General features: G+C 35.6%; 1 protein-coding gene across 1 annotated transcript; it reads left to right on the forward strand.

Moving 5' to 3' along the window:
* The first annotated feature begins 203 nt into the window (after positions 1-203).
* Positions 204-16,602, forward strand: LOC140160973 (adenylate cyclase type 9-like). Its single transcript, XM_072184331.1, is given in 8 exon segments — positions 204-343; positions 2,241-2,294; positions 8,947-9,352; positions 9,355-9,441; positions 9,444-9,608; positions 9,611-10,384; positions 10,387-14,038; positions 14,191-16,602. Coding segments are annotated over 6 exon segments (1,776 nt in total). The 5' UTR covers positions 204-343; positions 2,241-2,273; the 3' UTR covers positions 10,710-14,038; positions 14,191-16,602.
* Positions 16,603-16,817: the final 215 nt, after the last annotated feature.

Here is a 16,817-nt window from a genome sequence, read left to right on the forward strand (position 1 = left end):
GTTTTTAATATGTCCTGAAACATTAAAAGTTACACCAAACCTGTCTCACTTTAATGTATAGTGAATAATTCTCGCTCCATCTTTTCTGGTTTTTTTTTCTTCTATATTTCCAGGAATGAAAACATACTTCATCGAAGGTGTAAAAGATGCCAAGAAAGATAGCGATTCTGAAGCCAACCAGAGTGCTGATAGTCCAGAAGATGGCAGTCCTCAGAATGGAGCCAGCAGCAAGCCTCTATTGGCAAAGGCGGGTACACCTGAGCACACTGAGGAGGAGAGTAAACCTCCTCCAGAAGAAGTCTGAGAGAAGAATAAAGAAGATGATAGTGGTCCAAATCTTGAGGTAATTATTGTGTTTTATTTGGTAACATTTTTGAAAAGTATTAATAAGGTTGTCCGACATGACAGTTTTGAATTCAAAGCCATTTGGATATATTTAGACTATAGTTGTGTTGAGTGTGCCTCCTTATGGCTTAAGTTGGTCAGGGTTCAAACTATGTTTCCGAAAACCCCAGAGATGTACTCAAGTTTGGTTTTGGTAGAGATGTGCCTCCAAGAACCTGAAAGTGAACATATATGATATAGCAACCTGGAAAATTTTACCTATTTCTATATCTGAGACCCAGATTGTCGGCCAAATTTAACACAATTTGGAATGTTAACAAAATGTTGACCCACCATTTCTATGAGGCGCAGAATTTTGGCCAAATCGAACACATTTTTACAAGATGTTGAACCACCATTTCTATATCTGAGTCCCAGATTTTTGGCTAAATTTAACACAATTTTGCAGAAATTTTACAAAAATTCCATTAAAAAATAAATGGTTTCCAGTTGGGTTCAATTGGATGGTGGTGTTCACTATCCATATTTTGGACAACCTATTTGGGACTGCATGCCTATTTTTGTATGTAGCATAATTTATTTAACATTTATTTGGAATCTATTTCTTTGACATCACATGCTCCTTAATTGCTCAGCAGTGAGCCTGACTAAAAAGTGGAAGGTCCTGGGTTCAGTTCCTAATGAAATAAATTAATTCCCCTTTAATTACCTATTCTGCAATAATCATTCAGTTTGTGTTTTATGTAATATTAGAACATTCAGCGAGAACATATAATCACAGCTTATTCCTTTGCTTTTTTGTAACAATCACAGTGTTTTGTGTCATTTTGTATTCATGATTTCTTTTGCTTGTTTATCCTGTGTTTGTCTGTTTTTATGTGTGTTTGTGTGTGTGATATCTTTGTATAGTCCCAGGTAAGCGGTAAAGCAATCCCTAAAACAGGTCTCAAATATCGCATAGGTTCACGATGAAAGCAACTCTATCGAGGTAGATACACATGAATGGATATATGTATTCTTACTCTAATTCAAGTGTTGGGGTTTGAAATTCACAGGTCTACTAATTTTTGTGTGACTTTGTTTTGTGCAAGATTTTAAATGTTTATGTCTAGTTATGTGTGTGTGTGATATCATGGTACTAAACATATCTACAAGTTACTTTCGGGGTTTGAATTCACAGAATGGGTATATTAACAACAAAGTAGTAATATGTTAATGAATATAGTGACTTTGTTTTAGGTCTTTTTATACTATGTGTTTGTGTGTACATGTGTTTGTTTGAAAGTAGGTTTATAGTTTTAGGTATCATAAATTGTCTTGTGTGTCAAGAATTGCAAAGAATTGCTCATCTCATCATTCCAACCAGAGTTGGTCATGAATAAATAAAGTAAATGAAAAGTATTTCTACGAGAATGCTATTGGTTATCATAGTACTGGTGCAGATGGCAGGCCCCTGTATGAGAGGTCGAGCGTTTGTCAGATGCGTAAGTCAATACACGGATTTAGGGTTTCTCTACCAGAAGTCAATTTGTGCCGAAATTCCTTCCCGCAATGCAATATGCGTATTGCATAACAAAAAATATGGATTAACCTCTGAACTGTATCTATTGTTATGCAAACGCTTATTGCATTGTGGGAAGGAATTTCGGCACAAATTGACTTCCGGTAGAGAAACTCTAAATCCGTCTATTCCTGATGACCACTTTGCACAGACTGGCTGCACCGGTACTCTGAGAGCTGACAGTGTACTTGTAAGAATACTATAACTTTTTATGAATTCCTGTTGAGAAAGCCTATCTACTTACTTAAATAAATGAAGTTAATTTGAGGATAAATGTCTTGGTGGGTAAAATCTTTTCCGTTTATCTTTTCCTCCATTTGAATTGAATGAACAGCGTGGTGCGGGTGTTTGGAACAAGCATCAGTATATGCGACTGGATTCCGATGAGGTGGAGATACTGTTTTTTTAAATCATTTTGGTTTGATTTCATACTAAACATGTTTGCATAAATTGTCATAATTTATAATAATCTGCAACAAATTTAGTCTCGATCCCATCTGATTTGTGCTCCTTCATCACTAAACAAACCGTCTGGCGACATGCTCCATGTATGTCTTTTCTGATTGGCCAATCCTTATCCCCAAATTTATTCAAGTTGAATCGGCTGTCAATCAACCACTGGTCTTCAATGGTTAATTGACAGTCATTCGGTGATCGAAATGATACGGTCACACAATTAATGCGGATACGCACTGCAGCTTCTCGGCATGAATGGTGATATTTGACGATTAGGCGCCTCCATGACCACCACCCCAAGTCTATTCCTGTTTTAATAATTATTGTGCTTACAGGAAATCTAGGCGGTATATTGTTGATGAGAGTCACTGTTACCCAAGTCATATCCTAATTCCGCAGTCATATAGTTCCATAACCAATTGAAAACAGTTTAATATGGAAATCCCTAACCAATCAGCTTATCGTTATTTCTACCTAGTTGCTAGACGGTTTGTTTTGTGACAAAAGAGCACAAACCGACTGGGACCGAGACTACAACAAAATGACACCATTTCCTGCTTATTAACTAATTCTGGTTTTCTTTAATATCATTCACCAATATTTATATGGTGTGTGTGTGCGAGTGCTTCTCACTAACACCAGTAGTAATAGTATCATTAGATAGACCAATAAGTTAGCACTACTGTAAAAGCAGAAATTTTCACACATTTAATTTTTCTGCATTTTGTCAAGTTTGAACAGTTTCACTTGTATTCATGATTCCAAGCTCCTTACATTTACCTATACACTAAGGGACGCACCATTAGATATTACTATTTATTTTTTTGTGCCACCAAAGGCGACAACATTTTTTTTTTTCCGCTGCCTTTGGAGGCAAAATGTTTTTTCCGCGGCGAAGTTGTCTTTTTCAATTTTAATGTACCTTTATTCAGAGCTGGGTAGGGAAGTTTTTTTTTTACTCATCAGTGAGGCAAATTTTTTTTCTTCAAAAAACTTTCTAGTCCCTCCCCCCGATAATATCTAATGGTGCGTCTCTAAACGAATATGTTCACACATTGTTATTTTCGTGGTAGCAGCTTGGAACGCGAAAAGCAGGAAAACAAAATGTAGTGTGATAATTTCGTCTTTGACAGTATTATGATTTCTGAATTGCACATGTTTCACACTCTTATGTATCAACAATTTTTTTTTTAAAGTTTGCTTTTCAGAGAGAATTCAAATGATATATGTGTAGTAGGAAAACCTATTTGCATACTCAATACTCGATTTGCGTACTGTTTCTGTGATATTGAAGTGTGATGAAAGGCCTATTTTATTTTCATTAATCGTAGACCATATAAAAAGCCAACTGCTTTCCACCGTAACATTTTACAATTCCTTCCAATTTCATGATTTGCAAAGTTGCAAGAATTTGCCACTTTAGTTCGGTCAAAAAGTTGTATAATCAGCATATCATTTTATGTCCAAAATTAAGTTTGACTCTCATAAATGATCCTGCACATCAGATCTGTGCATTCTCTTTTTTTAGTTCTGGCCATGTAAGCAAATATGATATGAGTGATTAGGTGGACGGTCTGTATAGCTGTACCAAATGGTATTCTTTAAATAAATGTTAGTGTGATTTTTTTTCGTCATGAAGTCAGGATTTATACCTTTTGCTTTAGTGGTGGTAAGGGTTATTAATAAAGTAAGTAGTTTATAGACTAGAGCTGGGACAACAATATGTGAATTTCCTACAATCTGTTATGAAGACAACATCATCATGATCAAAAAATATTAATAATAATAACAAATTTAACGTTGTTTTGTAAAAAGGAATGGAGAAAATATTACCAATCTTTCTATCAATTTCATGTTAATAGTCGTGGTGAATCATAGAGCTGCAAACGTCATCACAATCAAATTATCTGTAAACGGCATAACTGTTTCCATGGTTACCTGTGATTTCATATCGCAGCTCTCATTTCAAGATTGATCACTCTGACCTGTTGAGTTGCATAGGTAAATCAATGCACTATCAGTGGACTCCTAATCAGCAGTTGTGCATAAGGGTTTTGTTTGGTTTTACTCGTATATTTATGGCTTTTGTAGTTTCTACTCCCCATTCCAAAAAAATACAGCACTAATTTTTTTGGATTAAAAAAATATTATCAAGTTCTGCAAAATGAAACATAGCCAAATCCTAATCCTTTACTTAGTCCTAACTGGATTATAAGTTAAATTTTAATATTTTTTGAGGAAAATGGTCAAAAATATGCAATTTTTTTTGCATGTTTTCTTACAATTGTAGTCACAAAATTGTAAGACAAGTCTAAGCATTCAAAATCTTGAGTATAGGGTAAGAGTTAGCTCATAATTTCAATATTTTATGTTATTTTTGCTAATTGGATATGAAAAAAATGGGAAAACATGTTTTCCAAAAATTAGAATGCATAACTTGAAATTAGTCTTTGTTCATGTTCAAGTCTTTTGGCTTGATTGTCACAGAATACGAAAAAAAGGTCGAAAAAACCCTAAAAATGCATGTTTTTGGCCCTTATTTCCAAAAATTGACCAAATAGTAAAATTTTACTTTCATTGCCAGTTACGACTAACTAAAGGATTAGGATTTAGCTATGTTTCATTTGGCAAAACAGGAGAATATTTTTTAATCCAAAAAATTAGTTCTGTATTTTTCTGCAATGGGGAGTACTACGGTATTCTATAAAAAGCGTTGTACTTTTTTGTTGGTTTCATTTTCATGGCATAACAATATAAACATTTTTTGCTAATTTCAAGTATTCTGCATGGAATTAAACCCTAGATTAAATATTTGTGTGCATTTTAATATTAATCAAGTGTGGAGGACTCGGGAACCTGTTAAGTGCTCAAATGAATGTATATAGTAAGGCAAGGTCCACTATTACAGTATGTTGAAGTAATATATGGTGTACTATTTCCTCTCAAAAGAAATCAGTTTTTCAAAATCATGAAAGTGTTGTCTTTTATTACATAGCCACTTGCGGTTCATTATGCACTATGTGCGGGAGAGCCTCGAACTGGCAGCATACATGAATGGGAATTGAACCAGTCATATAACATTCTGTGTAAGGTTACGTAATTCTTCCTTTTATGTATGCTGCCAGTTCGAGGCTCTCCCCGCACATAGTGCATAATGGCGGAACCGTGCAAGTGGCGAATAGGTGTGGGACATTTCAAGAATATTAACATATTAACACAATTGCTGTGAAGTGATATTATAATTATTATTACTATTACCTGAATACCAATATTATTATTTTATCTTAGTATAGGGTGTATGCAATACTATGTCACTCATGAAAGAGTCATCCTCATTTAAATAAAATTTTGTCCTCCAAGAGCCCTCCACTTGGAATTTCCTGTACTAATACAATGAAAGAAGTGGTACTGGTAGTTATGAATGGTTGTGGAATTGATCTAGAAGCCTGTCCCTCTGCTATCTGAGAACTGTCCTCGAACATGGCTGCCATTCAAATTGTTATACCATTCTGGTTGATAGTGTGAAATATTTTTTTTCATATGATAATTTTTTGACGGTGGGGGAAATTTCTTTTCACCTTAACATTTAAACATTGGTAATATTACAAATTTAATTCCATAAATGTTATGTAGGCTTAGTTTTGAAATCCCGCCTTACAATAGGCGCACCCCTGATAAACGGTAATGAAAAGTTCATAACAGAGTACAAATAAACACCAAAATAGAATATGTTCACATTAAATGTTATGTTAAGTATGCAAATGTATGCAAAACTAGGATGACATGCTATCTGTAGCAAGATGCTAAAGACAGTCTGTCATCCAACTTTACATTAATAATAATTAGCATATTTGCATTATTCATTCTAGCATCATTATTTCATTATTATTATTCATTATTATTATTATAATTATTATTTATAATGTACATGTATTATCATTATCATATATTGCTAAATTCATCAATTAGGTATAAATGAGAATTTAAAAAGTCCCAAATTTTTGTGAAATTGATACATTTTCTGACAGGCGATAGGAAAAAGAATACTTGTGAGCATGACATTTTTATAAACCATGTTACTCACAAAAGTTTTCATGCATCTAAACATTTCATGCTTTACAGTACATTGAAATTAAGTTGATATTTGAATATAATGCCGACTATTCCTCTTTTTTTTATTATTTTATAAAACATAGAAGACAAAATTAGGCAGATGTTATAATAGGAATATACAAATTACTTCTACTCCTTCATGGGATCAAAATGGATTATCCAAGCAGCATGTGGAAACATTAATCATATCTTACAAGTTCATAAGTCAAAAACAAAATCTTTCAAAATTTACTCATAATCGCTTTTAATTTGTGTCATAAGTGCTTCATCTTTAATGCATCAAATCATTTGTTCCAGCAACATCACCAGAAAACACAAATCTTAATACTCTTGCGCTATATTCACATCATAGGACGTTTTACATTCTACACTAGATAGTATTTTAAATCTCACTGCAATTGATCTTCAACTTTAAGAAGCTTATTTTGTCTGTAATGCCACATTGCATATTGGTAGGGATCACATCATTGGGCAATTCCAGTTAACATCCATACACCCCAGATTAAAGAAGCATGACCTATATATTCCACGCACAAAGTCAAAAGGGTTACCTAAATGGGTGACTCGTTTACATTGTACACCCTGTGTGGAAGATTTAAGGTTATGTCTTCCATAGGGTGTATGGATTTCAACTGATTAGTCCATTTTATAAACGCTTAAAAACATCTGCTTCATCACAAACATTTTTTGTCATAATTTTACCAAGATATCTTTTTGTACTTTTTGTTCCCACAATTTTATTGCATTTACCGCATTAAACCTAATTAGCGCCTTTCCTCTGATAACCTTTCTAACTTTCATGATTAAGCGTTCCCTTTCATTAACATTTTTGCATGAAATTTTGCCAAAACTCATAATTAAAGAAATCACAGAAAAATATCTGGGCATCAGGTGTCATTGGCATGCTTGTTTATCTATTGAATAGTAGCAATATTTTCCCATGAAAATGTCCAGTTTGAATTTCAGTAACACATTCAATAGTAGGCGCCTCTGAAACTGACTTACCTAAGCGTCCCCGTGCTAATTAGGTTCAATACGGTTTAGAGAAGGGATGATTTGAAATATGTGTGTGAATGTGTATAACAAGATTGCAGTGAAATTAATTCAATATTTGAATGTATTTGAAATAGTACAAAAGCCAGTGTCTGTCAAACATAACAAACAGACATCCACAGGGCCACCTATTTACATAATTATCCAAGTGCGGAGTGTGTGCCTAGGTTTTTGTGCGTAATTTTCATTAATGCAATTATACAGGGCAACTATTGGATATTCCAGTTGAAATGCACACAGCCCTATGGAAGACACAAACTTGATTTTCCACTCAAGGAGTGTGCATTTTAAATGGGGTTTACCTGAACAGGCAACTCCATTTGAAATTGACACCCCTGTATGGGTAATGTCTTCCATAGGTCGAATGAAAAAGAAAACCCTGTTCTCACGGGCCCGATCGACCCAGAGTTTGAACAAATTGGGAAAAAAAATTTCCTGTACAAATGAATGCCGAATTCAAATTTTGGACATTTCAGGAACAATTTTTTTTTGTATTTTCTCAAATTGCAAATTATTTACAGATTTTGGTGATTTTTTGGGTCATTTAAAAAGAAAAAAAAAAAAAGCCGACCGACCCTACTTGAAAGGTACGTCCGCCGTAGAAACAGGGTTTCTTTTTTTTACGTCGCCTAGGAGGTGTATGGATTTCAAATGGAAGAGCCCTATGGTTATGCCTTGTTGTATTTATGGTTATGCCTTATGGTAAGGGACTTATCATCATATGCAATATTAAAGTCACTTTAAGTCTTGCATAACTTTGGAACAGAGGACCGTCCGTAGTTCCGTGCGAGTCTGCGTTTGGAGGTGTGTTTTCCTACAAATGTGTACATGTTGAGGCTGATATATTTTTTCTGTTGCAACAGAGGCAGTGACTTATTCTCCATTTTTAATTTAAAATTGTTAATATGTATTTGGCAAGAGCATTTTAGACCCAATGTAATAGTTACAGGTCTTCTGAAATAACAAAGCCGTGAACGCAAGTTAATTTTTGAGCGGGAAAAAAAAAAGTTCTGGGGAGAACTGAAAATGCAACATCTGTCACAGGGGAAAAACACCAGGAATATATTCTGTCTGAAGATATGTGGGATGCTAATTAGAATATGAGCCGCTTCTCTCTGTAAACTGCTCTTTAACCTATATATAGTCATATGGGATATAGACATAATATCATAATGGAGGTGGGAAATAACTTGCACATAATTAATAGTATAGAAATTATCATGATGTACTGCTGTATTAATCCTAGCTGGGAATCATTAGCAGGAAGCAGGTTTTTATTCCAGATCTGACAAATGAGCAAGATATCATGTAATAACCATCCATCTTATATTTACTACATTGTACATTTATAACCAATCATCCTTAAAACTGTGAAATAGAATATGTTGGTAACTTTTTATGTTTTTTTTCTTAACCAGGTACCCAGTAAAGGACCAGAAAATGGTGGACCCAGCCCAACCCCATCTCTATTAGACATCATCCAAGACCAACACTATCAAGAGAGCAATGCCCTCAAAAATGGCAGTAATCCTGGTGGTGGCAGAGACAGTGATGCCCAGTTTGTGGAGTCAGTTCAGACTGCAGTTCAGACTGAGGGTAAAGAGGCATACTTTTACAAACCTCCTGTCGGTAACCTCTTACTAGCATTCAACGAGAATTCAACTGAAGATCTATTCCGTGCTCAATTCAATCCAAATGCTAATTCTAATTCAAGGAACGATCCGCATCAAACTGGGCGACACCCATCTGAAACAATTTCAACCAATCGCTACAATACTGTATTTGATGTGATAATTGCGTGCGCTGTTTATGTACTCATAGCAATCGGTGCTTTCTAGTATTTGAAAAGGAGGTTTATTGGACCATTTTATTTCTAATTACACTTGTGCTGCAAGTTTTAGTTCTTCTAGTTACTCTCGTGATGCCTTCTTTGCTCAGCACCCGATGCTTAGTAAATATAAATTAAGTTTCTTTCATCTGTGGTATCCTCGTCACATCATAGGGGCAGTTATTCTCGGCCTACCTGCGCTAGCAGTATTCATCAACAGTAGCTGCTCTACAGAAGCGGGGTTCGTGTCAACCAGTTCTACTTATTCATTATTGTGGTGGCACTATTGCATTTCTGTAACTTTATTCAGCTGAATTCGTGGATGAAAACGGTGTTGGCAGTTCTGTGCGCAGTAGTCATGTGGGCAGTTCTGTTTGTCAGCATCAAGCAGTGCCCAGAAAGTGGCAGCACCAATGGCGTCTCAACGACAGGTTCGCCAATGACCACACCAGTGTCCGGTGCAAATCCAAGCATGGGCGAGACAATGACAGTGGAACTAGCTGTCGTCTTAATCCTGCTCCTAATTCTGGTGTGGTTCTTGAATCGGGAATTTGAAATAAGTTTCCGTCTCAACTATTACGGTGGAGTGAAAGCAGCAAAAGATAAAGAGGAGATGCAGGTCGAGAAAAAAGAGGCTGAGACTTTACTTGGGCATATTATACCCTCATTTGTCACAGAACAGATGGGTCATTCGGGCAAGTATTCCCAAAATCACAAAACTGTGGCAGTTGTATTTGCCAGCGTCATAAATTTCAATGATTTTTTTGAGGAAACATACAAAGGTGGGAAAGAGTGTATATGTTTCCTGCATGAGCTTATCAGCGATTTTGATAGCCTTCTGGATGAAAAGAGATTTCAAGATGTGGAAAAAATAAAGACTATTGGTTCTACTTATATGGCTGCATGTGGTCTGCATCCAAAAACATCATCTGATGAGGAGAGCAACAAAGACCTGCTCACTATGATGGATTTTGCCATAGAAATGATGGACAAGTTACAGATGTTCAATGATGAGGGTCTTCGATTCACACAGGGGCTTTCAAGTTTATCTTATGCATTGGGTACAATCATGGAGAGCTTACCTCAGGAGTTATTGGCACCACCAAGAAATTGTATGACATCTGGGGTGACACTGTCAATGTGGCAAGTCGTATGGACTCCACTGGAGTAGCCAATCACATCCAAGTACGGGAAGACACCATGAAAATACTTCATCCATATTACGAGTTTAAATTTTCGGGTGTAAAGAAAGTACGCGGTAAAGGCGATATGATCACTTTTCATCTTATCAAGAAGCGCAAGGTAGCTCTCGATCATGACAACACAGAATATCCACCAAAAGATGATTCGTAAACAAAATGTTATTTGCCAATTTGCTTTGTTTCTGTAAAGGGTTAGTTAACAGCTGGCTATGTTAGAAGGGCTTCTATTTCTTAAACCCAATAAGGTCTGTATTTGGAATATAATGGATATATAATATTTTGAATTTGGTTGTTGGAAAATAATTTGCAGAGCATTGTGAGAAATAAAAGTTCGTCAATTTGTCTATTGAAGTTCTGATGTTTGCAGAGAGCAAAACACGAGTAAGGCTATAAATGCAAAATCTTAAGCTTGAGTGTGATATGTACTGAAAATGGACCAAACAGAACTGCAGTACTCAAAATGAAGAAAGACAAGGGCTTGCAAAGCATTTTGACAGTTTTCTATAGAAGGTATTGGTTCACTCTGCAAATAACTCCTATATTAGAAAATAAATAATGTACAAGCTCATTTCATGACAGATGTGAATCAAATTTATACCTTTCAACTCTTTCAATTGTTGCTTTTCCATAAATAAGAGAAACATTGTTTTACTTTAGAAGTGCTTGCCTTGTTCCAAACAACATCAGCATATATGTTGCCTGGAACCAATCAACTATGTCATTGAGGCTAGCATTAAGTTTATTTTGCAGAGTATTTGGATCAGATGAAAGGTGAAAAGTAAAAGAGTTACATACATCACACACTTACAGTTAGATTTTACAGACTGAGGTAAAGAGTTGTCAAATACAATGAATAATAACGGTCCCAAGATTGACTCTTGAGGGACACCTATACCTCATTCTGTAAAATCTGATAGGGTGGAGTTTATATTTACTGCCTAAGATATTTCCAATTTTGTTAATTTTGTGAGATATACAGTCCATAATTTGGACTTTGATCACAAAAGTTGTAAAATGTCAATGAAATATGTTGCCAGTGTTTTATAAAGGTGGATAGTAGGAGTGCTTTAGGGGTTATTAACTAATACATTTTTAACTCTGTATACTTACTGAGTTCTTAAATTTTACTCTTATATTTTTCAACTACAATGTGTAAGTCAGCATTAATAATTATGTGTTACACTTGAAATTAAGTTTATAATTAAGGCCATTGCAACAAGAAAACTGTAAAGGAGAAAATAACATTCAATTTTGGAGTACCCTGGTTTGGTCTACTAAAATGTCGGCAGAGATGAAATCCAGAAAATAGTCATAGTTTGACAGCGACTTCTTCCTAGTCTAAGACGATACCTTCATTTTAATCAGAAATAGGTCAAGTGGATCAGATCATGACACACTTACAAAGATGATATTAGTATAAGCTCGTTTGATTTTCATGAATTTTGCAATATGGACACAAAAAATTCCAAGACGTATCGAAAATATATTACATGTATAGAATATAATGTTGTAATAAATTCCACAAAATTAACAATCATCTTACTTTCACAAATAAAAGATATGAAAATAAAGATAGATTGCTTTGAAAAAATATTGGTTACTCAGCCAAAACCGAGTAAAGACAGTAACCTGGGTAACAAGATGTTTCTTCCTTATAAAAGGCAGTAAATCATAGGCACTACAGCCAAATTTGTTCCATTTTGGGATCGACTGTCGAGGCTGCTTCATACTATGATTGTGTTATCACCGTTAACAAATTATCCATTCCAGCTTTGATGACACCTGTGTCACTTTCAAGGACCTATAAGAGTGGTTTGATGAGACAGGTGCCTTGTTCAATTCTGAGCAAATCAATGTTGTATTGATTGCAGATTTATTTGCTCCATTGCATTCACACATATGAACCTCGTCTAACAGTGAATGGAATTTGTCCAGTGTGACATCATGAGGTAGTTGGAACGTATAATAATATATATTTTTTGAATAATAATGATTGATCAAACATCAATGGTTGATCAAAAGATGGAACAAATTTGGCTCCATTGCCATATCGTCAGCCTGCTACACTAAGCGCCTAAGTCATTTTTTGTAATTTTGAGAACCAAGTACAAAATATGGTTCAAACATGCATTTAAACATATTTATTCACCAATCTTTGCACAAGAACAAATGATAATGATACTAATAAAAGGGAATAAACCAAAATATTAAATTAGGGTGATGATTCAGTGAACGACTCTTTTCAGAGTCATCAGTAGACAAGGGTGGTCTACATGTCTCATTCTTAGGTACTTTGTCCTGAAGAAGTCAGAGCTACTCCTGACGAAAAGCTTGACAGTTCAAAACTTGTCCGATGGCGAACCCGCTAAAAACCCACTAATTGTTAGGGTGATTATGTAACTGATGCATGCTTGAACCACAATTTGTTCTTTGTTCTCAAATTACAAAAAATGACTTAGCAGGCTGACAATATAGTGAATGATAGAAATAGTAGCAAGGAGATCCATTTGTCTTCTGTGACTATGGGAAGACGTACATGAAGTGTTTTAGTGGATATATGATGCAACAGCAGGATCCTAAATCACGATCTACTCCCCTAAATCTTATAACATAATGAATATGGCATAAACTGCAAGTGTGTAGGGGGACTAGATAGGGATAGGGGTGCAAAATGTTGGTGTCTTCAAGTTTGAAAGTGAGAAAGGGGACGAATGCACTACACACAGATGATAAACAAAGCATGTAGTTGAAATTTAACTGTGCCAAGTACATGGTAAATAAGAGGTATACTGTTGTCCCCCCCCCAGCAACACAAAAAACATGCAGAGTCTACTACACTAGCTTTGAGAACAGAATGGTACTCTCTTGCTCAGATTGATGTACACGCCCTGTTAATGATCGGTATATGCGGGGCTTTGTATTCCCTTCATGAGTGCCGGTCTGCGCCAGAGGAATTTGATGCGTAATCAGCCAATCAGATGACCAGTCTGCTGTTATAATTGTGGGATGATTCAACCAATCGGATCCCCAATTCAGTGTTTACGCTGTGTTCACTTACCACAGACAAGAGAGTGCCCTTCTTTTTCTCTGAAAGCTAGTAATGTCTCACCTTCTTGAATGAACATGTGAGTCATATATGGAGAAAGTTGATTTAGAGAGATGATCTCACATATCTTCAAAACAATTTTGTTTATAGTCAGCAAATTGTAATGTCTGCAATGTATAATGGGCTATTCTAGATGAAATCCACATACCCCCTATGAAAGATGTGGCCATAATCTTCCACACAGGGAGTGTGAATTCAAAATCTACACCCCCTCTGTGGGAGATTAAGGTCAAGTCTTTCATGGAGAGGTCTGGATTTGAGTTTGAAATCACACATAACAGTTGAAATCACATACCCCCTATGAAAGACATAGCCTTAATCTTCCACACAGAGAGTGTGAATTCAAAATCTACACCCCTCTGTGGGAGATTAAGGTCAAGTCTTTCGGGGGGGGGGGGGTCTGGATTTGATTTTAAAATCGCACATAACAGTTGAAATCCATATACCCCCTATGAAAGACGTGGGCTTAATCTTCCACACATGGAGTGTGAATTCAAAATCTACACCCCCTCTGTGGGAGATTAAGGTCAAGTCTTTCAGGGGGGGTCTGGATTCGATTTTGAAATCACACATAACAGTTGAAATCCACATACCCCCCTATGAAAGACATAGCCTTAATCTTCCACACAGAGAGTGTGAATTCAAAATCTACACCCCTCTGTGGGAGATTAAGGTCATGTCTTCCATGGAGGTATGGATTTCAATTGGAATCTACAGACCAATTTGACAGGAGAGGAGTAAGAACTTTTAAATTATGGAAATGGATTCAAACTGAAAGCATGCTGATCAATGGTATAGCTGTACACTAAAACATAACATAAGTGTTACATGTATTGTATAATAGTCAGCCAGTGCCTCAGTATGCTTTGTCCACTCAGACATGATAAGTATACATAAAGGTTTATGATGGAGTGTTGAGAACTAACCCCATTTTCCAGACAGTTTCTCTTAGAATTGAGTCTGGAAACAAAAATGTTTCAAATACATAAGTACAATTGTATCCTCTTCCATTATGTTCCTGACAATACACAATACAGCAGTAGTTTTATTTTGGTTTAAAGTAGTCTGATAACATGGGGAATAATACTGCATAGCGGGAAATTTTCGCAGGGCATTCATTTTTGCAGTCGAAAAGGCAGCCCAGAATTTTTACCCTCTGTGAAAATATTTATTACACAGAATGTGAATATATTTGGAAACACAAATTAAACACCCAATAACTGTCCAGAATTGCTAAAATCACGAAAAATTATCCAAGCGAAAATATCCCACGGTACAGTAATGTATTTGATGTGGTTCAATATCAAACCGCATTCATTCCATTAAACCGGCCATGCCACAATAAGCGCCTACCCAGCGAATTTTGAAGTTGCAAACAAGAAATTATTAAGCGCCTACTGGATACATTCCATTAAGCTTACCTTCTGAGCATAGTAATGGTTATTTAGCATGAAAATGAGAAAACTCAGCCTTAAAAATTGCTGATAATGCAATTTGATAGTGGTGATTTCATTCATAAGAGGATATATTTATCAAATATTCATGAATTGTCAAGTCAAAATTTAAATTTTGAGGCAGTTTTGATCACCATACCGTGTGTTTTCATGCTATTTTGGCCATGTGGTGGTATGGTCATATTTACATCAACATAAAAGGACTAACTAATCCCTACCACATGGTGGTGCCTTTACTAAAAGCCCAGATGGTCTTATAGTTAAAGGCCCTTTCAGTGATTTCACAGGAACATTTAAAAAAAATGGAAATTTGTCAGAGTTGCTTAGAAATAAAGAATACGTCTACAGAATTTCATTAAACCACTTTTCCCCTGAATACATCGACAAATTAGTCAAAAACAGAAGTTTTAGAAAGGTTTTCTACTTCAACTCAGATCGACTCGAGAAAATCGAGATTTTCGTACAGTGCGCCACCAATCGACTGGAAAAACTTCCTAGTCCAGTGTTTCTAACACGGGGAAGTAGAGTCTAAATTGATTTAAAACAGACGCTTAATTTTTGTAGTAGAAAACAAAATAAGCAATTAAAGGTCACCGAGGCAAACTAACGGTCAATTCAAATATGAAAAACAGTTAAAATTGTGTATTTTGTTTAAAATAGTAGCTACTGATGTAATAAGTAGTAGAAACAATACGCAACGCGTGTTGGTACGTCATGTAAGTGGAGAGTGAGCTTCTTTAGATCTCGAGTCGGACTTTTTGTACTGTCAGTATCAAAAGTCCAGAATCATGCAAATGCTGTATTTTGTCTACAATACACGGCTTTCGTCCGAACCACTAGTAGGCTATGTTAGCACATCTATGCCAATTACAAAGGTACCAAAATCTGAATTTTGATGATTTTTACGATCGTCCGGATGAGCAAATCACTGAATGGGCCTTTAAATAATTGTATTCAATGGGGGAAAATAAGTACCCACTAAAAATGCCTTGGCGGTTAATGGAATGAATATGGTAGATGTCTTTAACATGGTTGTCAAACTTTTATACCAACTAGCCTATATATTACAGCTCGTATTTTTAGGGTTACAAATGTTTATATAGATGGGACCATATTTGCAACAGAATATTATGGTGCTTAAACACTCCTCAAAAATATGCTATTTCTGGAAAGAAACCCAAATAAAATGCATCAGCTTGCACAGTTGTATATGAACTGAGTGTAGAGAGTAAAATGAGAGTCTGTCACTAACCTGGTATAGAGAGAAATGTTGCTGTTTTAAAAGAATTTGGGTCCAGGACCCTTTTCTTTTAGCTTTTTCACAGCACATGTCTGTTACAATTTTATGATAGTCCATGGACCTTATTTGATAGTTTTAGTTGGGTTGCAATAATATAACAAACATGCTTATATCAGATATGAGTGGTTGTATTCAATTTCATTTTAGCTAGGTGTAGGCAAAGAATGAAAAAAAAAAAAAAGATTCCATATGGTCCCATGCATAATGCTTTTGGTAATCCACTAGATTTGATTGTATGGGGACTATAGTGCACTATCAGTATTTTGTTTCTTGTAAAACCTGAGAATGATAGCGAGTGCTAGAATCTCATGTCACAATAATTTTATAAGTCTTTTAAGCTTTGGACAGAGGTGATAGAACAAGTGTATTTGTCTGTCCTGAACAATCCAGAAATACATT

Source organism: Amphiura filiformis, chromosome 9, assembly GCF_039555335.1.
Source record: "Amphiura filiformis chromosome 9, Afil_fr2py, whole genome shotgun sequence".
In the NCBI taxonomy this organism is placed as follows: Eukaryota; Metazoa; Echinodermata; class Ophiuroidea; order Amphilepidida; family Amphiuridae; genus Amphiura; species Amphiura filiformis.